Source organism: Leiobunum rupestre, chromosome 4 (assembly GCF_980474605.1).
Source record: "Leiobunum rupestre chromosome 4, qqLeiRupe1.1.hap1, whole genome shotgun sequence".
NCBI classification, from domain to species: domain Eukaryota; kingdom Metazoa; phylum Arthropoda; class Arachnida; order Opiliones; family Sclerosomatidae; genus Leiobunum; species Leiobunum rupestre.
This window is the reverse complement of record NC_143387.1, coordinates 45,681,259-45,708,218: the sequence shown is the minus strand read 5'-3', so window position 1 is coordinate 45,708,218 and position 26,960 is coordinate 45,681,259. Positions and strand designations below refer to the sequence as shown.

Here is a 26,960-nt window from a genome sequence, read left to right as displayed (position 1 = left end):
CCGGCAATGGGAGTAGCTTTCATTATGTGTAGTTTAGTTCACTACGAAATTCACGCAATATTCTTTGTCTTCTGTTTTCCGTGATTCTTTGCGGATGTCTGGATAAAATGTAATCTCAATCACATGGAATAAGTATAAATAGTTAACCTTGTTCAGTACACGAAGTATTTCTTCTCCCGGGTAACCGACAGCAATTCTTGCTAAATTTAGGAGTGTCATCTTTTAACCTGAAGCAAAAATCGAGCTTGTAGTAAAGAGTCGAGCGGGAAATAACTCGCTGAAAATGTTTACACCAGATTACATATTTCAAGAGATTACTTAAAAAAATTACAGATTACCAAAGATTTCACTGGATTACTTAAAAAATTACAGATTACCAAAGATTTAACTGAATTACTTATTTCGAGTAATCCAAATAATATTATTAGAGATTATTATGAGATTACGCGGCATTACTTGAGATTATTGATATTACGCGAAATTACTAAAGATTACGCGAGATTACTGATATTACGATGAAAATGGTCAATTGTCGGCTGAACTGGTCATTATAATAAAAAAATAGCTCGGGAAATCGCTTAATTCCCAGTTTTACATACATTTTTATCGGGCGAATCTTGTATTGGCTGTGGTTGGGTTCGTTGGCTTTTGTCTCATGAAAATAGTGAAACCGCGAGTGAAACGAATTAAATGAGGTAAAGTAGAACTCATAAGCATATCTAAATGTTGGATCAGACTACAGAAGTTTCTACTGCAACAAATTGAAATCAAGTGTCGGCTAGGCGAGGGCTAGGGTGCGTTTTTTAGATATTACTGTGAAATTTCGGGATATTATTATGGAATTACGGATATTACTTGAGATTATTTTGGAATTACGGATATTACTTGAGAATATTTTGGAATTACGGATATTACTTGAGAATATTTTGGAATTACGGATATTACTTGAGAATATTTTGGAATTACGGATATTACTTGAGAATATTTTGGAATTACGGATATTACTTGAGAATATTTTGGAATTACGGATATTACTTGAGAATATTTTGGAATTACGGATATTACTTGAGAATATTTTGGAATTACGGATATTACTTGAGAATATTTTGGAATTACGGATATTACTTGAGATGACACAAATTACCTGGGATTACCCGAGGGATTACTTAACGAGTGTACACCAGATTACTCAAGTTATTTCCCCTCGTAAAGAGCGATTGTTTTTGATATCCTACAAAGTCCTAACTCGTACTGCGATGGCGAAATCTCAGAGCGAAGTACTTTTCAGTTGACTAATGAAAATCTGGTTTTGAAATACAGAAAAATATTGAGATTGAAGTAGTGCTCGGAATTACGAACAAGATGAATATAGATAAACCGTATAAATGTCGATAATTTGTTTATTGGATAAGCATCCATGAATAAAGTGCACCTACCTTTAACTTTGGATTATCAAACAAATGAATAACGGATAAATGCTTTATCCATTGTCGAAACAAATATTATCCAATTTATTCGTTTAGATAAGAGCTCATGAAATGTTAATAATGGATAAAATGACTACGGGGGGGTTATCCACAGATACGTATTTGCGTATTAAGAACGTGGCGTATAAATATTTTTTTTTACCCAAAAAAATTCCCAGCTGCAAAATAACTTATCTTTCAGGTAAGTCTATTTTATTATTTATTCATATTTTATATCTATTGAACATACAGTTTTGTACTTTTTTTAAGTTACTATCTATTAAATAATGTTCACTTCATAGTTATTTATGGATATTGCAAGATTATCCACGGATAAAGAACAAAGGTCTCTCATTCTTCCTTTTTTCGATTCAAGTTGCCAGTTGCAAAGTTTTCCCGCCAGATTTGGCTACTTTTAAAAGTATGATGCGAAAAATACATTGTAGGTCCTTGGATAAGAGACGTAATTTTGGGGTATGGGGAATTGTAACTTTTGAAATTTAATTGTTCTTAAACCTTTTCAATAAGTTAATTTCGAGAGTCATTGGGTGAGTTTTATTACTCACATGAAGCGAAGATTTACTACCCCGACGTAAAACCGTAGTCTGGTCCGTGACCCGTCGTCTCACCAGCACTCGTCTTTGGATAATGGTAGAGGACGGAACAGAACACGTTTTGACGGAGGGGAAATTAGTCTTAAAAATGACATCTTAAAGGGAACATAACCTCAGGTTTTAGGTGTGGAACACCAAACTTCGAATATTTCCCGCTCCCTCCTATGACTTTATATATTTTTGGCGTTGTTTAGTGACTTCCCGCCAAAATTGCTTACATGAAAAAGCATTAAAAACATAAAAAATGACTTGAGGTTATATTCCCTTTAAGGGTACGAAATATTTAATCCGCGTACTTTCGGGATCGTTTGCTTCGTCCAAAGCTAGCGTAGGGCCCATGGGTCGCCAACTTACTTGGGTTGCCGGTTCTTAAAGGAACCGGAACCGAACCGATCAAGACAAATTTTAACCGAAAAATAGTAGGAACCGAACTGAAACAAAAATTGGGGAGATACTGTAAATTACTGCATTTTATTTCAGTTAAAAACATTTTTCGTTGCCATGGTAAAACGGTTGCCCATTGAATAAATTCCCATTAGGATTTTTCAAGTTACATGAAGGTCTACCAATCCCCCGAGTTGGAACAAAATCGGTGGGTTACACTTCGGGATGTCTCCTTGTCAGTACAGAGCGATGTATACCTTTCTCAAAAGAAATATATAATTTTGCTTTTACTTCCTCCGCGCAGTAGAGGCATTGAGCCACTTTGTATTTTGAACTACCGTCTTCGGATGATCTAAGCGACACTTTATAATGTTTCCACACGTCACTTCGCAGTCTAGAAGTGCCTACCATGCTTCCGTTTGCGAAAAGAAACCAAACCGAAAACCGTCCGTTTCGGAGTTGAGTTCACTAGTGAAATCTACCAAAATACGTGACCTCCCGCGTAACAAATAATCGGATAAAACAAATAGATTGACCGATTCAATATTCATTTGAAAAAACAAAGTATACATTACGAAAACGAATAAGATAAAGTTTTTTTGTTTTTAACTGAAAGGATATGTCTACTTTATTTATTGGATAATTTATCCAACGATCAATATTTTTTTAAAGGTAGACCTCCTAATTGGACAAGCTTAGTCGATGTACATTTAGATTTATCCATGGATAATGGAATTGTGAACCTACTCGACACTTTATTTATATTATTTGAACGTTTTGTAGATAAGAGGGGTCAGAGGTGAAACGTATAAAATTACACGTTTCGATATAGTTTTCCTTTTATCTGAATTTGTAGATAATAAGAAGGTCTATTTTCATCAAAATGGATAAACCCATGAATATTAAAATACACCTTATCTAATGGATAAAAATTACACGAATTCCGAGCACTAGATTGAAGTGTCACACTTATGTAAAATATTATACACTTATGGTAATATGTCTACATTTAATGATAACAGTCAAAGCTAAATGAGTTCTGCAAAACCAGACACGTTAACTTGGTAAGGAATCTTGCTTTTTCTCGCCAGATTTATAAGTATTCTATCTTCTTGCTTTGCTTGTAACATAAAGTTGGTTTAGGATTTGTCGACTTTACGCATCCCAAAGTCTCATATTCATATCATTAGATAAGACTCACCGTCTAAAGTAGGTGTATTGAGTGGTTTATGCACTCAGAATGAAAGTGGTTGGTTGTCGGCGACCGTGTCGTTAATGTTGCGAACTAACAACACTGTAGTCTCGATACAAATACAACGTCAAACTGTCTGTAAAAACCATTTCTTTTTCGGGAAATTTCTGAGCAGTTGGATCACTATACTCACAAGGAGACTACCCGAGGTGTAACTCGCCGATTTTCTTTAAATTCAGGGATTAAGTAGACCTTCACGTAACTTAAAAAAACCCCAAAGGGAATAAATGCGATGGGCTATAGGTTTACCATGGCAACCGAAAACGTTTTTGACAACTAAAATATTCTATGTAAATTACTGAAGATCACGCACTACAATAAACCATCCAAATTGGAAATTCCAGCCGATTTGGTACCGGAAATGGGTGATAACATTATCGCGCTATCCGTACTAGAATGTATACCCTTCTAAGGTTGCAACCTAGTATAGGCTGGTAGCGAAATAAATTTCCTTCGTCTTACGTTGCAGAGTGCTGCTGGAGATTGAGCCAGAAACGTTTCCCTCCAACGTTGCAGCGACGTAATGGCTCTCTTCCTCGGCGCTGAGCGATTTTGAAAGCGGTTCCCTTCATAGTTAGGAAACCGATATCATATGTCGTCAGTTTTTTTAGTTTGACGGCAACGCGTTCCTTTTTATGTGACCGACCAGCGTAAAACAAAAATGAGTTCCGGAGAGCGAAAAATGTTCCGGGAAAGCTTTGGCGTTTTGCCACAACCCGTCCATCCATTTTGTCATTTTCCCTAAAAATCAGACTGTCAAAGAAGCGAATTTATAGTTCAGTTAAGCGCGAACGAGACCCGATTCTCTCTTAACGTGAAAATGACGCTCTTCGTCATCTCGGTTTTATCAAAGATTCGACTCTCGTCATTCCCGGGCTACAGAGGTCAGTTTTTATTTGGCCAAATTACGCGACCATTATTATCAAATCAGTTCTAGCCCGGTTGAAGATTGTCTGGCTAGTATTCTCCCTTGGGCGACTATCTATATTTGGCTAGTGTGATTTTCAAATCAGTTTAAAGGAACTGGATCAACTTTATGAATGAAAAACTTTGATGATAATAAATTATTCCGGTATTAGTGAAATTTCAAGACTTGATTATCGACTAATTGGAGGTCGAGTACGAACAAAACATTTCCCTATAATTTTCGGTTGCCTGTAAACTCAATTATCACAAAAAGAGTAATTAAAATGAAAACGAAAATCATGATAGTAGGGTTGTGAGCTCTAGGCCACCATAATCATCGCGAAGTTACTCGGGCTTTTATCATCACTACTCAAACGTCAAATTATAACGGTTGACATCTTCCTCGGGAAAGACCGATGAAGAAAAAGAAACTGAGAATGGTATAATTACTATCGTCGAAATGATGGGGTATTGGAATCCTCTGATGGATTGTCTTTAAAGATACGCGCCGAAGAGTGCGAGGGAAAAATTGCGCGAATGACAGCCAAGTCCGAATAGATGGGGAAAGAGGAGATCGAGATGTCCAAGAAAAAGCGAAGATCCGTCACTACCATATATTAACAGGGAGAGCGAAAGTCGTGGGAACGAGAGTCGCTTTAAGGACGAGAAAAACGTCTTCTAATAAATGGTCGGCCCTCGAACTCTGGTCAGAAAAGGAGGGAAGAGCAGAATGAAAGCGCCAGAAAAGACGCGGCGGACCTGACTCCGAAGCTGCGCGATGAAATAAAAATTACAGGAACACTTTGGTCAAACCAGGGGTGCCGTGTCCAACCGTGTTATTTTCAGGGGGAGTTTCTCGTCGTACGAACCGGAAGCGCCTTCGAACCAGCCATCGGGGCTCGGCTCGAATTCAACTAGCGGCTTACACTCCGGCTCAGAAATGATAAGGGCTCCAAACGGATGCTTTAGGGATTTATGGACGCCTATTCTTTAGGTTTTTATCTCCGACATTTTTTTCTACGGCGAGGCTTGGAGAAGTACCGGTATGCCATCTAGGAAAGGTTGCTGCCTAGAATGACCTTTCAAACGGAACGATCTCGCGTCGCCCCGAATGCCCCCCAAGAACAATTTGGTACGAAGGGCGCAACAGTGAAATATTTTACGATTTATCTTCCGCCGTATGGGAGATGACATAAATACTCCGTTAAAGCCCGTATACCGCAAATTTTTAAGGTCTGCATTTGTTTTAAAGACGCTAAAAGCAATATCATTTTCTCTCAGAAAAAAAAAGACCAATCTGGTAGGTTTTGCGGCTTAACCGCGTTGCCAGGCCCTTATTATCTATAGATCAAACGCGAAACAAATATATGTTATCTATCCAGTACAGATATTTCACATTCCATCGTTGATATAAACTACGAACAACTTCTCGTTTTCTTTAATAATTTCTTTCTATAATAAATAAAATAAATAATAATAATCATCAGCAAGGCACCACCGCCGGAACTCCGAAAAAATTAGTTTTGTAGTTACCGAGGTAACCAACTATAGCAACCGATGCATCCCGATTTTTTGGAGGTCACGTTCCAGAAGTGGGTAATCGCTTCGTTACAAAGCACTCTGAATCAGTGATGGGCATTTTGGAAAATTTTGTGATAACTCTCACTCCACCTCATTCCCGTTTCTAAAATTTTAAACACAAACTCATCTCCTCTAACCACCGTAAACTAACTTTTTATCTCATCTCCTCTCATCGAATCTCGCTAATTAATCTAACCTCTCGCACACTCTCGCTATTTTGTTGAAAAATCTGATCTCATCTCACGCTCTTTTCCGTTTATGGAAGTCATAAAATATCTCCTTTCAATCTCCTCTCTCTGAAACGCGTACTTTGTGAAACTCCTCTCACGCTCCTCTCCTTTTGAAGTTTTATCCATCTCACCTCCTCTCAGATTCTCACACTGTTCTCACAGGGGTAAATCAACGAATATCACTGGCCGGTGGCTACATTAGATTTACTGTCTTTAACTTCTTTATAGCCTTCTAACGTCAGCATATTATGTTATTGTACGTTTGGGCTTTGTTATTGGCCAAAGTTACGTAATTATTTCCAAGAAGGTAATGTTTTTATATTTCCTTTGTTTTGGTTTTCTTACATCTAAACTCAAACTCACCTCCTCTCACCACCCCAAACTAACTTTTTAGCAGATCTCCTCTCATCGCATTTCACTAATTAAATTAACCTCGCTCACACTCCAAATACATTCTTTGAAAAATCTTATTTCCACTCACTCTCCTCTCCCTTAAATTCATAGCTTGGAAACTCATCTCACGCTCCTCTCCATTGGAAGCTTAGAGCATCTCACCTCCTCTCAGTGGCTCTCACTGATCTCACGGTGAGAGGAGAGTGCCCATCACTGCTCTGAATTATAATCTATGCTACGGAGTTCGTTATTACCTTTGGTTGTACTACGTGCCTTTAAGAGCGCGTGTATTTACCAAGTGATCACCAATTACTTTTTGTAACGGACTATTTTAATGAGTATTAAAGTACAATATACGGTTCTTTAGTTAAATTTTTTGAATGGTTATTTGACTCCTTTATTTAAATTCTTTGGGATGAAAGATAAATTGTAAATGTGAACGTTGCCAAAGACTAGATATAAAGAAAGAATGAGAAATACGTTCTAAAGATGAGCGAGCAACTTTTGGTGATTCCGTGGTGAGATTGATGACACCGTTGAATAGAGTTGCGCATTATGAAACATTCTCACACAACAGCGGCGAAAGTGCGCGATGCCAGAGTTATATTATTTTGGAAATCAATATAATACGCGCGAACATTTCTTTTGATCGTCATCGCGGCCACAAAAAGGCTGGAAATTTTGTCACAGAGATTCTGGATTGTAGAATTCCTTTGTCGACCAACTGTGTCGATCGTGACTGATGAAAAATATCAGAAAAGAGTGGAGCGTAAAGCTTCAAAATGGTTTTTATACGATGATGGTGTCTTCATCCTTTCCACCTCAATAGACATTTGGATCATATGGCTTCGATCGATCACGTTAATGTTCAATTTTCTTCTTCGTAATGTTATGCTTTTCGTAATTCCATTTACTTAATTGTCACTTGTACGCGTAACATATATTAACTTTGCTGGCAACAGTTTTTACGTCCTATTTTCACGAACAAAAACGAAACGAAGTCGGTAAGTGAAATTCCAAAACGGAAGCGAAGACGCAAAAAGAGAAAACCTAAAATGTAAAAAGGTATTTGAAAATGGCGAACGATCGTAAAAGGAAAAAGGCTCGTGCCGAGGCAGATCGATCAACGTAGAAGATGACTCTTCACGGCTCAAGCAGCGGCAGTAATTGGCGTTGATGAAGAAATCGTAAGCCCGCTTAAGGTCCCCGCTGACTTGGAAATCCAACGTCCACGCGTATACTAAGCAGCCAAGTTCGGAATCAGCACGGTGGATTCTTTCCCCGAAGGCTTTTATGGCGATTGGAAATTAGGCAGGACAAGGGGACCAACAAAACGCCGGGAAAGTACGATTGTCTCGTTTATGTTGTACTTTCATTACTTTACTTTTCTTTTCCACTTATAACAACTGGAATGCCATTACACCAATATGTCTTATGTACATTGTATTCGTTAACGTATTTCGATCTGTTTATACCACTTAAAAACCGAGCCAGTTTTCCGTTGCGGAACTAATGTTAAGTAATTAGACCAACAAAAGTATATACATACACATTTTTTTTTACAATTTAATTAGGCGCGTCTATAATGTCCCAAATAAAGTATAGTTCATACAATATTCAGCTACTTTCTGAAAAACATTTTTGTGAAAAGAATATGGTAAGAACACATGGGCCAAAGACGTAAGGTAACTTGCGGATTGAGTTCAATGTCGATATCAACTTTATCTTCCATATCACCGAAGCTCGAAGATACATACAAAAACGCAATGGTCAAAGCTATGTAATAAAAACCTCTGAGTTGTGGTCGCCGTCATCGTTCTCGCGTCACTATCCCTCGCAGAAGCGTGTAAAGGGTGCGGGTTGCGGCTGCTCGATCCAACCACGGACTTTACAAGGGATCCTTCCCGTGTTAAATCGGGAGTTGTACAATCAGTTCGTTGGTACTTAAGCCACGGTCACAACTAGGAGCAACAAACACAACACCCCACACAAGGAGAACGCAACCCGTCAAAAGTCGTGGATTTTCTTGTGTACGTTTTTCATTGGCTAGACGCTTTAGCGCCTGCTGCCGTCGGTAGGGGAAAATTCGGAAATTGTCTTCCCCCCCGTACGTAAAACGTTCATCGTAAAGGCTCGTGGCGCTCGTCCAATGAAATTCGTACACAACCCTTCGTTAGCGTGTTATAAGGCTAGCTGCGTTCTCCTTGTGTTTGTTGCTCCTAGGTCACTCTTTCGCTTCAAACCATATTTCATTGGTTAAAACTGACAATCCAACCATGGACTAATTAACACAGGGATAATCCGTTCCCATGTGATACCTATAAGGAGCTCCGAAAGACCCTTGTTAAATGCTCATCCTCTATTTATCCTCCCCCGACAGAATTTTACTCGGGTCAAAACGTCACAAGAAGGAAACGGCTACCGCCATCTAGTAGTTTTCAATATCACTTCTGAATTTTGAAAAATATAGCAGACGGTTCTATCTCAGTTTTTACAGGTCTTTTTTGCCGCGACAATACTTTTTATGATAGTTTTTAGCATTAGATTATATTTTTATTGGGAAAAATTAAAAAACTCTGATTAAGTAAATCGTGTAAAAGTGATTAAAGATACAGCAGTAAACAGCGTATTAGTGGACTTTTTTTATACCATTCCATAAACCAAAATTCTGAAATTGATAGTGATACAAAGGCTGTTTATTAAGCCTTGGTAAACACGTACCAGAAACAAAATCGACATCCAATTATTTTTCTCATTTTTTTTTAAGTTGAGAAATGAATATCGTTTCATAAGTTAATGAAGAAAAATTCATTTTCTATTAACTTCGAATTAAGAAGGACAATTCTTGCTAATTAAATTCCGAAAAACAAAACTTTACGCGCCAACAACATGGACTAGCTTTATGTTCATTCCCCCTTTTCTCATCCCCATTTGACCCTAGTTTTCCGTTAGTTCTTAACTGTACCGCCAGAACGCACATTTAACAATCGCCCGAAGCAAATATCCAACTTACATAAACTGGGATTTTAAGGGCTGATGTGACGATCAATTTAACTAGATCTTTCTCTCTCCTTTTACATTCTAACTATTAATCCAGTAATTAATTTATTCTAAAAACACCAAAAAGACTATACTTGCTTAAAAATATAGTTATGATTAATGCAGTAATTTTGAAGGAATACATTTACATAAATATTTAAAAATTTATACGAAAACAGATCTCATCTTTATATGACACCCTGTTAATCACATCTATTTATTTTTTGTTACTATGTATATCTCTAGATAAATCGCGATGAAAAGCGTAAAATTTAAAAAAGTAAACCTATCGATTATGTGTCATCAAGATAAAAAGGGGTAGAAAAATCATTTGGCCAGTCCGCGACTTTCGGCGACTAAAAATCCAATCTGAAAATCAATGTGTCCTTTTTCGCCCAGTAACGAATGCCGATAAATTCCGTCTACAAAAGGATTATCCGAAAGCGCCACGAAAACTGGCTTTACGATCGAATGAAAAAGGCCGAAATAATACGCTCTTAAGGGCAATATAATCGCGTTGAAATGACTTATTCGTCAGACGCCACTTTTCCATTTCGCGCTCGAGGACTCGGTGGAATTCTCTCAAGATTTTGCGAACTTTATTTTCCATCGCACGCCAAGATGATCCATTAATCAACAAGGACACTGAAGGAGATGAGACAATGCAAATTAGAAAAGTTGCTCCAAATTGTTAAATAGAAAGGAAAATAACAAGGCTGAAAGCTTTCTTCCCCTCTCTCATTTTGTTTTAGCGTGGTACCGCGCGCCTGCAAACTTCTTTAATGATTATTGATTTAAGCAACCGAGTGCTCAAAGTGGAAGAATTTTCAAACCATTGGAAAATATTGCCTCTCACGAGCTGTCAGCTTTTGAAGCGCGGAGAATTTGACCTTTCGGGAAAGTTAGTCGCGTTATTCATTTAGTTTCTGCCCAACTCCGGAGTTATTTCGAATTAAAATAATATGAATATTTGTTATTTAACTGTCATAATGAATTTCGTAGCCAAGCGTATCTTATATGTCACATTTGTACGGTTCACTTTATCTAATCATTGTAATTGTTTTTTTATTTAAATAAAGGGTAATTGTAAAATGGAAAGATAAATTTAGAGTAGTATAAGTTTCCTTCTAATGAACGTTATAAACGTTCGTAGCAATAAGTAGATTGCGCCAAATGATTAAGAGTCGTCCAAATTTAGGCATATAAATATTTAACCTCTTATTTTAGGCGTGGTATTACATAATTTATAACGTAGCGAGACCTTGTAATATTTGACCGGGGCTATTAAGGTGGGCTTAAGGCAAGTAATACGGGGCGTCAGAGTGTATTATACGGAGCCAAGGTCATCACCAGCGGTTCTTGGAAAATATTTCTGATCGATTAATCGATAAAGCTCTGGTATGATATCGGGAGAGGTAGTCGAGACCACGAAAAAGAAAAAACAAATGAAGGTAATTGTCGTTATTTAGGTAAACTGATATTATGTTTATTAAAGGGGAACGTTCAAGCTTTAACCAGTTAGATAGCCCTATAGACCGTTAAAAACTAAAATTTATGGCGAAAACCGCGTAAAAAAGTGGTTAATTTTTAATAAAATAAAGAAATTTTGGGAAATTGAAAAGCGCGCGTCCGCTGCGACACCTGGTGAGAAATCGGTGAGACAGAAAAACAACATAGAAGCGCGCGCTGCTGAAGACGCGAAAGATTTGTTTTGCACGCGCGGCGCCTTCCAGTTATACGAGACCTAAGCCTAAATTGCGCGATTTTAAATGTTAGGATAGTTCGCAAATCGCTCAATAAGGTCCTGCTGGCGCTGGCGATACACCTTAAGATGGCGGCGAAAATTCAAACCCAAATACTTGGCGTTATTTTGCGTTTCAACTTTGTAGGCCCAAAACTATTTTTTCAAGACAAAATAAGGTACGTGTTAGTATATTTGAACGTCTTGTTGATCTTTTGATATTAGGCGATATTTGGAAAAGCTTGACCATTCCCCTTTAATATATATTACCTTCGGGACCTTAAACAGATACTGACGATTAAAGGAAAAATTTAGTTTAATTATGAAACCTTTAATTCGAAGTTTCATTTAAATCAAAAAATACCTCTGCGTATTGTTCCATACCAGAATGACTGAGAAAAATCGTATCACCTCGGGTAGGAATCGAACTTACGACCTTTGGGTTACCGTCCCAACGCCACTACCATTGGACTACCGAGGCCACGAATAATCGGGCCTCGGACATCCAATTTAAGAATGACTCGATCTGGTTCACATTATTGACGGGATACATTTAACCCGTTGTTGACGGTGCCGTAGCATTTTACGTCAACCATGGACAGTGGATTTTTAAAAATCCACTGTCCATGCGTCAACTAATTTTTAACAGGACCTTGATAGCCTTTAGTTTAGTCTACTTTCAGTGTCGTTTGTAGCGGGAAAAACACGAAATCAGAACTGACCACAAACGTAGTGTTGGGGCAGATGTAAAACTGTGGTATGATCAAACTACAAGAGAGTCCGCCGGTTGCGCTGGCATTCTAAGAGTGAAGGTACGGTTTGAGCAGACTCTGGTAAAGAACATTTGGGTGGCTCTTTCTTCCTCACCGATCTCTGATCCGATTTTATCAGCTTCCGCTTTAAAGGTGGGTGGGTGGAGTGGTTAGCACTTTCGCATCGCCGCAAGAGGAGCCGGGTGCTATTCCTGCTTGTGGCACTCACAAGGAGACGACCCGAGGTGTTACACACCGATTTTGTTCAAACTCGGGGGATTGGTAGACCTTCATGTACCTTGAAAAATCCTAAAGGGATTTTATTCAATGGGCAACGGTTTTGCCATGGCAACGAAAAATGTTTTTGACAACATAAAATGGAAATTTTCCAATTGAAAATAACATGGGATTTTGACCGATTCCAAGGGTCCCCCCTGTGAAACATTTAACAAAATTGAAAAAAAAATTAAAATACAAAAATTATAAAAAAATTGATAAAAATTGACGAAAAAAATCAATTTGGTCACATTTTGATCAATTTAAAAAAAAAATTTTAACAGGGGAATCGGTCAAAATCCCATGTTATTTTCAATGGGAAAATTTCCATTTTAAGTTGTCAAAAACATTTTACGTTGCCCATTGAATAAAATCCCTTTAGGATTTTTCAAGTTACATGAAGGTCTACCAATCCCCCGAGTTTGAACAAAATTGGTGTGTAACACCTCGGGTAGTCTCCTTGTCAGTGAAAACTCGGTATCACTTCTGCGTAGAGTTTTCAAGTTCTCTCCCCACTGGTTGAAGGGGTTTTCCGACAAGTTCTTCGTTTTACCCTTTCCATAAAAACTAACGGTAATAGTTAGTGTATAGGGAGCTGTTGGCTCGCGTGGCATGAAGGGCTTTCCACCCCCCTCTATACGCATTGTAACCCGGCCACCTGTTTAAGGCATTATAAGTCGTTAGATGACTTGGTGGTGCCTTTGGTATTAGGTGGTTATTATTATTATTATTATTATTATTATTATTATTATTATTATTATTATTATTATTATTATTATTATTATTATTATTATTATTATTATTATTATTATTATTATTATTATTATTATTATTATTATTATTATTATTATTATTATTATTATTATTATTTTTATTATTATTATTATTATTATTATTATTATTATTATTATTATTATTATTATTATACCCTCCTATTTGAAGTTTTGTCTGACCTTATCTTAAGGTCAAACGACACGTTTCTCGCAAAGACAATTACCGTTGTTGGTTTTATAACATCTATATATAATTCGGAACAATTTCGGCTTATTGACCTTCGCGAGTCCTTAAAGCAAATAAACTAAAAAGAAGTAGTGATTAAAATTGCGGAAAACGGCGCGAACCGGGCACAGCGTGAGCACAGTGCACGTAGCTTGTTTGTGCATGACCGAGTGAACCCGGTCAACACGTGACTCCGAGTATGGATCCAGAGAGTCCGTGACGAAAGGTGGCTTATAGGGATACGTTGAATGGAAGGCACCGAATGATTGTCGGCGGCACGCGAAAATAACGTTACAAGCTTTTCCGTAGCCCCCCCCCCCCTCCGTCTTTATAATAAAGAGGCATACTCTATAGCTAGCGTCGGCAGTCGATAAACAGCGCGATAAAAATAGGAGCGTGTCCCATAAATTCAACAGAAAACTTTCAGGAATCTTTAATAAACGCGGTTGGTCGCAGCCACGCCAGCGTAGGAATAAAAATGATAATGGAACATCCTTTCGCGCATGCACCTGAATCGAATCTATTCTTCTTCGCGCGCGGTGTAATAGTCGTAAAAGACGTTTGGCAGTAAAACAAAAATGTGGGCAATTGTACGTTATGGTTTATGAGAGCTCTTTCGTGGTATGCCGACCCGAGACTCCATTTTTTAGCTCTTCTCCGAGAGAACCACTTCGTTGTTCCCGAAAGGAAAACACGCTCAGTTCTATCCGTTAAATTCCATTAAAGTTTATTTAGATTAATTCAACAAAACCGTAATTCTTTTTTCTGATAGCAATTTTCTTTCGGAAGCGAGCTTGAAAATTCATTTTTATAAATTCTTCTTACGCCCCGGTATTTCTGTGAGAAATGCTATAATATATAATATATATAAATGGCGAACTTCCAAAGCTATGTCTCAGGATAAGGTATTGCAAAGGAGGAGTACGTCTGTCATGGGCTAATTGGGAGCTGAGTTAGCATTCATTTGATCTCATTTTGATTCTCAAATGAAATGCTGAAAAATTACAATAAAATTGGTTTTGGATACTTGTGCATAAATTACAAGTTAAAAAATAAAATAACGGTTTTTTATTTTGCACAATTAAAAAAAAAATATTGTGCAAAATTAAACAAAACCGTTGTTTTATTTTTTAACTTGGCTAGAAAATTATATCATACTTCATTTAATAATAATAATAATAATAATCAGCTGGGCTAATACCCAGTGACCTTAGGCCCAAGTCATATAGCTACTTTTAATGCCTTAAGCCCCATTTTCATGCTCGCTGGTAGCGGGTAAAAATCGACAAAATCCGCTTCCGCTACACAATTTTTCACTTTCCGCGTCAATCTGTTTCCAACAGATATTTTAGCTTTATTTTCACGCTTGCGAGTGGCGGATGCGAATTTTGACAATTTTTATCCGCTACCAGCGAGCATGAAAATGGGCCTTTAAACAGGTATTATACCCTATTTAACACGCTACAATGATCAAAGGCACTGCTCGGAATCATGTATAAAGCAGTCCTATAAACCAATGTTTAGTATAAATATTAGAGACAAAATGACCACAAGCCCCGGGCATGTCAATAATACACGAATATTCGGATGTCTAATTAAACTATTTTTAATCAACTTATATAAATTATACGTCGGTGCTCGTGTTACGGTTTTTGAAAATAACTTCTTCTATAGTCAAAAAGATTTAGTTAGTGTAGGGGGCTTTCGGCTCGCGTGGCATGAAGGGCTTGCAACCACCCTCCTACGCAATTTAACCCGGCCACCTGAATTAATGGCTTTAAAAGTCACTTGATGAGTTAGGCCTAAGGTGGTGCCTTAGGTATTAGCCTAGCTGATTATTATTATTAAAATAACTTCTTCTATAGTAAAATAGATTTAGTCCAGGATCGTAAAACGTCTAAGCGGGCTCAAATAGTTTCTCAAAGCGCTAATGTAATATCAGAAGAAAAAACAATACAGTTAAATTCATTCGAAATTTCACGTCTCGTTGGGCAGAGGCGTCTCGAGCCTTTCGAAGACGGAAAGCGCCTTAAGCGCGTTTCCACGCAGAGCCTAATGGTGAATGATACGGAAGCCGAGATAGACTAACATTAGAGTCGTGATTGAACTTTATAGATTCCAATAAGAGGCCTTTCTGTGGATGTTTCTGCTCTCTCATAGCTATCTCTCTCTCTCTCTCTCTCTCTCTCTCTCTCTCTCTCTCTTTCTGCTCTCTCATAGCTATCTCTCTCTCTCTCTCATAGCTATCTCTCTCTCTCTCTCTCTCTCTCTCTCTCTCTCTCTCTCTCTCTCTCTCTCTCTCTCTCTCTATCTCTCTCTCTCTCTCTCTCTCTCTCTCTCTCTCTCTCTCTCTCTATCTCTCTCTCTCTCTCTCTCTCTCTCTCTCTCTCTCTCTCTATCTCTCTCTCTCTCTCTCTCTCTCTCTCTCTCTCTCTCTCTCTCTCTCTCTCTCTCTCTCTCTCTCTCTCTCTCTCTCTCTCTCTCTCTCTCTCTCTCTCTCTCTCTCTCATTCTGTGTATATATAGATGTGTGCGTATATACACATACATAAATATGTACCGTATGGCCTTCGCGATTTCCGAGACGGCATCGGCTCTATGGCTGCACTCACTCTGCAATTTCGAACCGTTTTGGAGTAACACGTCAGCTGCTGACTACCGTACTGTACACAATACGCGGATTCGAGAGAGAGAGAGAGAGAGAGAGAGAGAGAGAGAGAGAGAGAGAGATGGAAGCAAGCACCGGGAGCTCCATTTCGTTTGAGACAAGATATTTGAAGGGCCTTAGTGTTACCATGGTAACGTACGTAGTTTTAGGTCTGAAACGGCGCGCTGTCGTATACCTTTATCAAGTCGCTCTGGCTAAGACCGGCCGTAATCGTCCCTGAGGCGAATTTCCCGTTTTTACGACATGCCTCGTTACGTCAGAGTAAAACATCGCGTATAAGAGCCCATGAGAACGCGAGACGTTATAACAGCGACATCTAGCGTTCGAAGTACTTAGGGCGAAATACCGAATCAGCCCACCTCAGTCGATCAAGGGTGGAAATATTTGATGGAGGAATTGTCGAAATACCCTGTCGATCATTAGAAAACAAGAAACGAAACCGGCCATTTCATTACAGGCCTAATTTAAAATAGTACAGGCAAGGGCACCTGCACGTGCTCATCAGCCTTGCATGCACTATTTGAAATCAGACCTGTAATAAAATGGCAGCTCTCACAAATAAGGATATAAAAGAGTGTATAGCTATATAGACTATTACGTCATCATGACGTCAACTAAGCGCGTACGTTGGTGGGGGTGGGGGGGGGGGGAGGTAGAGCTTAAAAATGTTTACTTAACTTCAGATATACTTTATTAGCCTGTTAAGCATTATTTCCAGGGCTATTTTCGCGTCGTTGTAATTGGAGCCAAGGGTTGAGACTTTGCTAGATATATAGGGAAATTTAGGAGAAGGGTGCCAAAATCAAGATGTTACCAGTAATTTAGTAAACCGGCGCGTAAGCAAAGAGGGTTAAGTGGAGGAGTAGAGAGCGCTCAATTTAAAGCTAGGACTAACCTACTTCCGAAAATACAATTCCCGGAAAAGTGGCCGAGCAGTCGGCCGCTTTTAACCTACGAGCTTCTTCTTCCAAATTGCTAAATTATATTATTAATATGGACCTTAAAGATTTTAATATTTATGAAACGGGAAACCTTTTCCAAGGTTTTTCGTTGTTTTCGCCATTCAGGCTGGTTCTATTTCCGAAACTACAGATTCTAATCCTTTCCTAAATTATCTTAGGTGTATATCACACGCGTCAGAAAAGATAAAAGCTAAATTGACGGAAGGAGAGCAAAATTCGGATAGAATTTTTCAGACGATTCGGTGATCCTTTAATTAAAGGAATTTTAAGATCAAAATATTTACAATATATATTTCACGCTTCATTTAAATAACTACTTTGTTTGTCTTACAATTCCCTAAAATACACTATAATAAAGATATCTACGTGTCGTATAAAGAACGTCACACGTAAGCAGACCCATATTTCTCTAAATATTATCTTTTAATGGAAAATTTCTTGTTTCTTGAAATTTCAATTTCTTTTAATTAACCCCAAAGTGAAAATTCATCCTAACAGCCTTAATGCGAAGTTTCTTTCGAACCATCTTAATTATATCATAATGGTTGTTAAAAAAATAATCACAATAAAATCAAATCAACCTCTTAAATTCCTTAATACCGGTAGTTGTAAGGCTTTATGATTTGAACGACAGACTCGGTAAATTAATGGGCGGAAATTGATTAGTCTATTTGTCCATTAATTACCGGGAATAAATACAATGAAACCTTCCGGAATTGATTTTAGCAGATCGATTTTTGCTCAATTTATTATAGCAAAATAAACGGCTTTTACGATTTACTTTTTGCTATTTTTATTTTTTCATCCGGAAACTATTTCTAAACATTATTTGTGGAATCTAGTTCCTAAATATTTATTAAAATTACGTTATAATCAGTATCGATTAATCTGACCACTCTATATTAATGGATTATCAGTTATTTAGTATTTACACTTTTAACTATTCCATTTTTTTTGTTCATTTCTCGAAACTATATTTGTACCAGGGAAGAAACAAGATCTATTTATGGCAATTAAAGGCGGTACTTTCCACTATTTATCTTACAGATCATAGCGTAGTTTTCTCTTTTTTGGCGTCGAATCCTTCTTTGTATTTCAGGGTGTATTACGGGAGCTAATCCCCGGGTCCCAGATGCATCAGAGAAGATGCCTCCCATGGTGCCTCTGAATAAATAAGCCCGCTTTTTACGGAATACTCTTTATAAGCAACACCCGGGCCTTCCTTCTGGAGAAAAACCCCTATTAAAACCTCCCGAGTCTCAATGCCGAAAAACACTCTATTCCAGTATCGCGATCCAACAGAGAAGTATCTTTGTTTGAGTAGAAAGTTGGCTTTTTCACGCAAAAATAAAAAATCGGTATTTTATGGTCTATTTATATATTTTGGCTCGATATGTTCAAATAAACGTTTAAAATATCCCGTTTTTTGTAATAATAACCACCACCTTTATATAATACTTAATTCGCGCAGTCCCTATGTACACTAGCACACTCTGATTTTCAAATTGTAAACTTAAATTCTAAATTATTTATGCTTAGAAATTCTAAATTATTTAATCTGGAAATTAACGGTAAACGTATAATTTTTTTTTATTTCCCAACAGTGCCATCTTAAGTGGGTAGTTTGTTTGTTTTGGCATAAATAGCTATATAGATATATATAAAGGACCTTCGGTTGAAGGATACGTGATAGATCCATGTGCACATGGCCTACATATTAAACAGCTCGGCTGATATTGATTTTTAGAGTATGTAGACTCCGGCAGATGGGAAATCCATTTTATAGATTAGAAGCTAATGGACTTACAAGTTAGTTTAAACCCTATCTCGATATAGCCCTACTGTATACGATTAAATTAAATTATTAAAATTTATTTATACTTAAAAATAGATACATAATCTTCAATATCAACTGATTTTATATTATTCAAATCTTTCAATTGATTATTAGAAATTTATACGTTCATTATATTATATTATACTCTTATGATTTTACATTTACAAGTATACAATTAATCGTTTTGAGGTATGTAGGATTGAGTGGTCCTTGTCTACTCTATCGCATATTTTTCCAAGTCACTTAAGCTAAGACAAATTTAACGGGCTACTAAAAGGTCATTAAATTTAATTTTTGGCAACCGGATCTCGTTTTGCCAACTGGGAAAATTACTTCAAAATATGCCAAAAACACGTACTTGTTTTCTCTGAGAATAAGCGCTCCAAACAAACAAAGAAACGCCCCCCAATTAAAAGCTCTACGGTTCCAAGATATTTTAAGTCAATTACAAGAAGAGACATTCTCAGTCTTAACCTTCTTTTGTGTCAGAGAGCGATGGGAATCAGACTAAGAAAATGGTTTAAAATTAGATCCGCTAAAATAATGTCGGGGATAAAGACAGCTACTGGAAAGCGACCTCTGATGGTGGCAGGTGCTAACGCCGTATCATGAGCACTAATTCAAAAAGCTCCCCACCCATCAAGATGGCAATCTATCACGGTTTACCCGGAAAAAAAGAAACTCTGACATTGTTGGAAGTGTCTCATCGCGGTTTTTCGCGTGACTTCGTGGGTGAGCACTTTTACACCACTATCAACAAGGACGCGCCGACAGATCTAATTTAAGACATTGATACGGATATAGCCCCTATATCAGCTGGTTTCGCGTGGTCACCGGTGGCGCTGTCCAATGTTTATAAAATTCACGAAAATGCTTCATCAAGTTTTATCGCGAAATTATATCGAAAATTTGACTTTGTCGAAAACCAAAATCCAAAATGTGAACATACGTTTGATCCAAATGTAATGTACGAAATTTGACTTTATCACGGTTTGATGAAAATTATCAATGATACCAACATAATTGAATTTAAACTAAATGTGTCTTAATTGCAGTTGGATCCCAATTTGGACATTTCATCGAGTCATTTTCGTAAGGTTTGTTTGTTTTAGAGGTCGGGGATGGTTAACCTTTATTCAATAGATAAAGCTCCCAAAATTATTCGTAAAACGTTTTGATCAAGTAATTTATATTTCTGTATTATCCGATTAATATTTGATAAATTTGTAAAATTAATTGGAAAAACGTCGTTTTTTCGATAAAAAGCTCAAATTTTACGAATAATACATGTTTTTTAATCATTTTCCGAAATATTAACCGGTAAATTTCTTTGATTACATTTTTTTCCCGAAAAAATCAATTTAAACATGGATAATGATTAACCGTTACCAACCTCTAGTTTGTTTTGACTGTAATTTGAATTCAAATCCGTATCAATAGTAAATACGTCCTAAATTCTGAACAAAGGATAATAGATTAAATAGTAAGAAACTGAATTTGTTGTTAAGATGAATTTTATATTTTCTTATGTTAAAGACAATGTTTGCTTTAAGCGTATTCTGATTCACAAATCATCTTAAATCTACAACATTATTTTAACAAAGAATGGCCAACTTCAAAATGGCACCGAAAAAAAATAGCATTTACGACTTTAACGGAATAATGTAATTTCAGCGTTCCGAGTTCCGACGTTCGCGAGCCGATGATATAATTTATTTACATTAACTTAATATACTCCTAGAAATCCCCGTACATTAAACCTAATAAACGACTTTGGCTTCTTGATTTATTAAGGCGTTCAAATTCATTTTTATAAGACAAAACAAAGGTAGTTATAATATCGTAAAAGCTATTCATATTCATTAAGCCACTTCTACTCGTAAAAATGAGCTTTTTTCTCTCTACCGCGTACGAGTATGTTTTTTCACCGCCAGGGGAACTGACGAAAGGGGCGTGGCGAGGAAGGAAATGCATTAGCGTTTCGTGGTGCCACATTAAGAGCGATACCAAAGGCCTTCGACGCTTCAAAGAAAGTTCTTGGGTGTCTAAATAAGCTTGTCACCGAAAATACACTTTGAAGCCGCTTGAGTGAAAAATTCTAGAAAAAAACGTAAGATGGTGGCACGAGAAGAAAGGGTTGGCAACATCGCTCGTAGGGGGCGCTGGCGGAAAGCGTTTTACGAGGGAACGGCATTCGACGTCATTCCAAGGCAAGCCGGAAAATGGCTCGAAAGTGGCATTTAGGAATAATCCCAACGGCGGCAGCCACCAAAGAACCCGGGTTTATAATGGAAATTTTCACCAAGCTTGAGAATAATAATATAAAATTTTTAACTACGTTCGAAACTCCGAAAACGTGTTTGTGGGTTAGAAAAGTTAATGAGTGAAGTATTCAGGGTCCCGGGGGACGCTATAGAACGGACCTCATCTAAATAATAATTTAAAAGAATACGGGAAAAAAAACCCGATTATTGACACAGTTTTACAGCCGCGATCACGTAACGTTGTTTTCCTCACGAAGAATCGATTGAAATATTTGTTTTTCCCCTCCTGTACCGAGCTATTCGTTAATGTATTCGTAAGGATTCGCCTCGCGATTATTCAAAACTCAATATTTACATTATAACGTTATGGATATTTTCTTTCGTGTTCTTATTTTATAATTGAAAAAAAAAACAAAGAAAAAACACCAACAATATTACACGTAAGCGAATGATAATACGAAGCTATCTTATAATAATCTATATATTGAAATAAAGTTTCAATTTTATAAATTATCGCTAAGCCTACTTAATAAATTATAGTGATTTTCGTGTTACCCATCGGGGTCTTATTTTTGTATTCTTTACTTTAATGTACATTTTGTTTTCACTGTTTTTCAGATTTTTTTATGAACAAAATAAGCTTATTTCAATAAAAGGATAAAAACTACATTTAAATTACTTAAAGTGCTAAGTGAATCATGATTATATGGAAGGTCTACGAATACATTTACCATAGTTTGTATCGTATTGTAGCTAATTATTGATTATAACCGGGATTCACAAAACTTAAAGTAAAAATATTTCAGGGTTCATTGCAAAATATGTATCAATTCCATTACCTTACAAATACCACTTCCATAAAAGTTGGCTTAAACGTTATTGGTGTGTATTGAAACCACCATAAACTTACGGTGGAATTAACAAAAATCAGGTTTAATATTCAAGCTTGAAAATGGGTTGGGAATTCAATCGCTTCTAGAATATTTTTAATAAGATTGTTAAGGACATCACAAGGTGATTAAACGTTTCGCGAGCTGTTAAAAAACTCAAGTCCTTCACTTTCGCTAAGAGGTTGTAACAATTTTATTATAATTAAATATATTTTGTAATTTTAAAACTTTTAAATTAAATTCGCCACACTTCTAAATTAATTTTTAAAAATAGATTCATTCAAGCTTTAATAACGCTGTAACGCTCCGTATCGACCACGTAATAGACGTGAAATATTTATTTTGCCTAACACGCCACGCGCCATTGAAAGAATGAACTTGGTCTCAGGACGGGGGAGGGGGGGGGGGGAGCCGAGCGATTTCTCTCAACTAGCGGCGAATAATGGGTCATTGGGTCACGCTCCGATAAAACTGTCATTAAAAGACTCACCACATCATCGGCATAGGCCTTCTCATCATCAGCCATTCCGCGAGTCGCTCCCTTCGGCGAGCCGTCTTGCGGGCGCTCGAGAAGATCGCTCTTCCGGGCAAGTGGCCCCTACGCCCCCGCTCTCTCCTCAACTTGACCCCTCGATGGTCAAAAGCGGCGTCCGAATCGCGTTTCTTCGGCCAAATGTCTCGTGCCAATTAGCAGTCGTCGGCGGCGGTCGCTTCAAAAGAGGCGAGAAATTGTCGGATTGAGAAGGCGATTCGTCTTTCTTTTACGGTGACCGAGGTCGCTGTCTCGATAACCTTTCCCGTAACGCATTGTGTCAACGGCGCAACAATGTCGCCGGTACCGGAGCCGGAACTCGGCCAGAGAGAGACCCCGTGTTTCGTCCGAACTCTTCTCTCTCCGGTTCCCGTTTTCTCGATTTCGGTCTTACGCCGAAATTGCGTCCGCCGTCTCCGCCCACCCCGTTTAATTCCGTCAGCGAAGACTGCGCTCCTCCAAAACGGCCCCCTCCTAGCTCCTTTTATCCGGCTTTTCCCCGACGCACCATTCTGCCACTCGTTCACTGGCCAAAGGGAAGGCTACGAAAGGCAACGCGCAATATCTTCGCTCAGCCATGCGGCCTAACCCGAGAATTTAGGATCTACACAGTCTCAACAACCGATTGACAAACTTTGCCAGCGGCCTGTCGCAATTTCGCGGTTTCTTTGTTTCCACCTTCATTTCTAGCCCCCTCCGCGAGCGTCGGAAGGAAAATAATATAGACCCCCCTCCTAGTACGTTTGTGAATTCTTCCCTACCGTCTTTTTAATACGCTACTAAGGAGGTATATTTAGGTCCGGAAATAAATATATTTCCACCGAGCTACATCTCCGACTTTTTCAAATTTGTTTTCTTATCTAATTTTCCTTCCGACGCTGGGAAGACCTCTAACCTAATGACGACTCGCAACATCCCGAATTCATCGTCGTTTATTTTACGACCCAATTCATTTAGAAAGGACAAAACAATTTTGACAAAGGTTTCGTTGGTTTTTCCCCTTTAAATGACACTCTATCTAAGAAATATTAAGGGTATTTATACTCTGTAAAAAAATTATAAACAATGCGCTATGAAATCCCTTACTACACCTGGATGAAATTGAATTGTTAATTTCCTACATTCGACGAAGGTTTATTTCTCTTTAAAAAAAACGTGTTTCTCAACGCTTCACCTAATAATAATAATAATAATAATCAGCTAGGCTAATACCCAAGGCACCACCTTAGGCCTAAGTCATCAAGCGACTTTTGAAGCCATTAATTCAGGTGGCCGGGTTACAATGCGTAGGAGGGTGGTGGCAAGCCCTGCATGCCACGAGATCGAGCCAACAGCTCCCTACACTAACTATTACCGTTAACCTCGACAAGTTTTTATGGAAGGGGAAACCGAAGAACTCGGGGGAAAACCCCTTAAACCAGTGGGGAGAGAACTTGCAAACTCTACGCGGAAGGAGTTGTTCCGAGTTTTTCACCCAGTGCCACAAGCTGGGGTCGAACCCGGCTCCTCTTGCTGCGAGGCGAAAGTGCTAACCATTCCGCCACCCCACCTTTCTCCTACGAGGCGTGTTTAAAATTACCAAAGAACTATTTAATTAAATATACGAGTACCTTATTGTAATTTATTTAAATACTTTAAATTTAAAGTTTTTAATTAAAAAGGAAAGATTAAAATTCCAACAGACTCGACTCTAAAGATTTGCCTAAGTGCAATAAAGAGATTTTCTCGTAGAAAGTAATTTTGGGAATTTCAAAAAAGGAACTTTTGCTTTTGTTCACCATACAAATACGCTTCCCAAATTAAACATTCTTTCTCAGAAATAATTTTAATTCCTTTGAACAATAAGTTGAACACGAAATTTGTAATTTATTTCATGTGCCGAAAACAAAATTGAATCATTCCAACGAAATGGAATACATATCTAAAATGACTCTACACGAGTTGTAACATTCAAGTAGAAAGTTACATTTCCTTACCTTTAATATGTTAGAAACACATACATCGTTTAATTTAAATAATTCTTTTTTTATTAAGATTTACAGATACGAAATTATAAAAAAAATATGCTATTTATGTCAAGGTGCGCTACACATATTCAAACGAACAGTAGTTTGATCAAGAATGGAACTACTAAGGGGCTAATCACTCCCCTGATTATTAGGACACCCTCGTATGATTAAATCCAGACTAATATCAAATCTGTAGCTTTGACTTTGTAAAGATTAAAAATTATTCAATATTTAATATAGTTTTTTACGACACTCTGTAACATAGTGATCTTCCCCTCGTGTACTACAAACGTCGAAATGGAATGTAGACGAGGTATCTGATACGAACATTCCCCGGATTAAGTGTAAGGAATCCGCAACCAAATTAAGTCGCGCGCCAAAAAAATTTCTATTTTCATTCGTCCCGTGTTTTGTCGCTAAAGGCCAACTTGGAAATCACGGAGCGGTTGTCGGTGGTTAGATGCCTGTGAATTTAGGTATCGCGCGGCGAATCGAAGAGAAGCGAAAAGGTCGATCGATACGGTACCCGAAGCCGACGGAAACGAAGAGAGGCTGAGGAAGTTCGGCCGTAACGGCAGTGGCAGCTGGGGCCGAAATAGGGCCCGCTAGGGCCCCGACCAAAAAGCACTCCGCACTCGCGCGGCCTCCTTTTTCAACGAACCCTCTTTTCTTCGCGCACCCTAGAAAGCGGCTTAGTCCCTCTCGGAGTAGCCCGGCTAGATTCACCAACTTCCAAATAGAGGGCCGTGTCTTTTCCTCTTTAAAGGGACTGACTTCAAATGACTACCAACCCTTTCGCAACGAATGCCCGCTAAAGGGGTTAGCCTCTCACCTTTCGAATGACCAAATATCCGGCCAGCAAACGAAGGTACTTAGTTTCAAAGAGACCAATCGATATTTTAATTCAATAAAGTGTAGCGAACCCATAGACCATGAAAACTTTACCGGGACTAACGGCAAGCGTTTTATCGACATGGTAGGCGTGGCTTAGAAACGGAAGCGCTGCTGTTGTCATATATTACGCGCATTTAGCCACGAGAATCATTTGGTTTCTGTTTTTGACTTGACCTTAGCGCCGTCAAAACTTAAATAGAAACTACCGTTATCCTGTATTCGTGTGCAGATGTGATTTTCTAAGAGAAATGAACGAAAACCAATGTGTAGGGACTCGCCTATCTTATTAAGGACCTATTTCTGAGAATAAATCTTTTTGATTGAATTGTTGCATACGCATAAACTTAAGTAGGCCCTTTCAAATTTTCGTAGACACCTTCAAACCTTCGTAGGCTATGAACACAGTTCCCATTGTTCCCATTGGATAAAACGACCTAATGCAAAGAAGTACTACGCAAAATAATAATTGTTAATATTTACCCCTAAGTATTAAGGTGTTCTTTGACATTATATTAAAAACACGTACCTTGTCCACCAGAAATTGTAATTTGATCAATTTAATTAGTTTTTCTTAAATGAAATTCTGTCAGGTGAAATAATCCTAGCATTGGAATTGACCACCAGAGACTAAATAGTATTTGCTTACGAAAAGCTACCGTAGATGGCGCCGCGTGTTATCGTCGTCACCAAATTTAAAATTGTTATAGAGAAATGGGAACATGGCGAAAGCCGGCTTTCATTAAATTCAATTTGAAACAAACTTTGTGACCTTTCAGTTGCTTTTTGGGGGCGAGTGTGCAAACTGCGCGAGTCTCGAGAAAAATTCCATAGATCCAATTTGTTCCAAATATTATGAAGAGGGTTACTCCTTAAGAATTTCCTCTTATGACTTTAAACGTTCCCGTTTATATAGCTCCAATTTTTACGGCAGATTCCGAAATATTGTTTTAAAGGTCAAAGGTCAAAAAAGACCAAATATACAACAAGTGCACGAAGAAACGTGCTTCGTCTATTATCATCGTTCAGGGGAAAGAGTGAAAGATTAAGCTCCTCTGAACTATCCGCGGGCGCCGCCATTTTGAACCCAACCGGGACTGGCAACACTGCTATAGTGGTGGTTTTTTAGTAGTCACATATTTTCTTTGCAGCTAATAACTGCCAGAAAAATACCGTTATCTTCTTGAACCTAGTATTTTCTAAATCTTAAAAAGGTTATATTTAATAATACAGCATTTTAAAGCAAGTGTCGGCTCTAGGTGAAGTAGCTCTTTT

General features: G+C 37.9%; 1 protein-coding gene across 1 annotated transcript in view; it reads right to left on the bottom strand.

The window, feature by feature from the left end:
- Positions 1-23,337, bottom strand: part of LOC149947969 (inactive dipeptidyl peptidase 10-like) — a 55,822-nt gene extending 32,485 nt beyond the window's left edge. Inside the window, exon 1 of the mRNA XM_090172447.1 lies at positions 22,744-23,337. Within this exon, the coding sequence (XP_090028573.1) occupies positions 22,744-22,779 (36 nt within the window). The 5' untranslated portion in view covers positions 22,780-23,337. The remainder of the gene's footprint in view (positions 1-22,743) is intronic.
- Between the last annotated feature and the right edge of the window lie 3,623 nt (positions 23,338-26,960).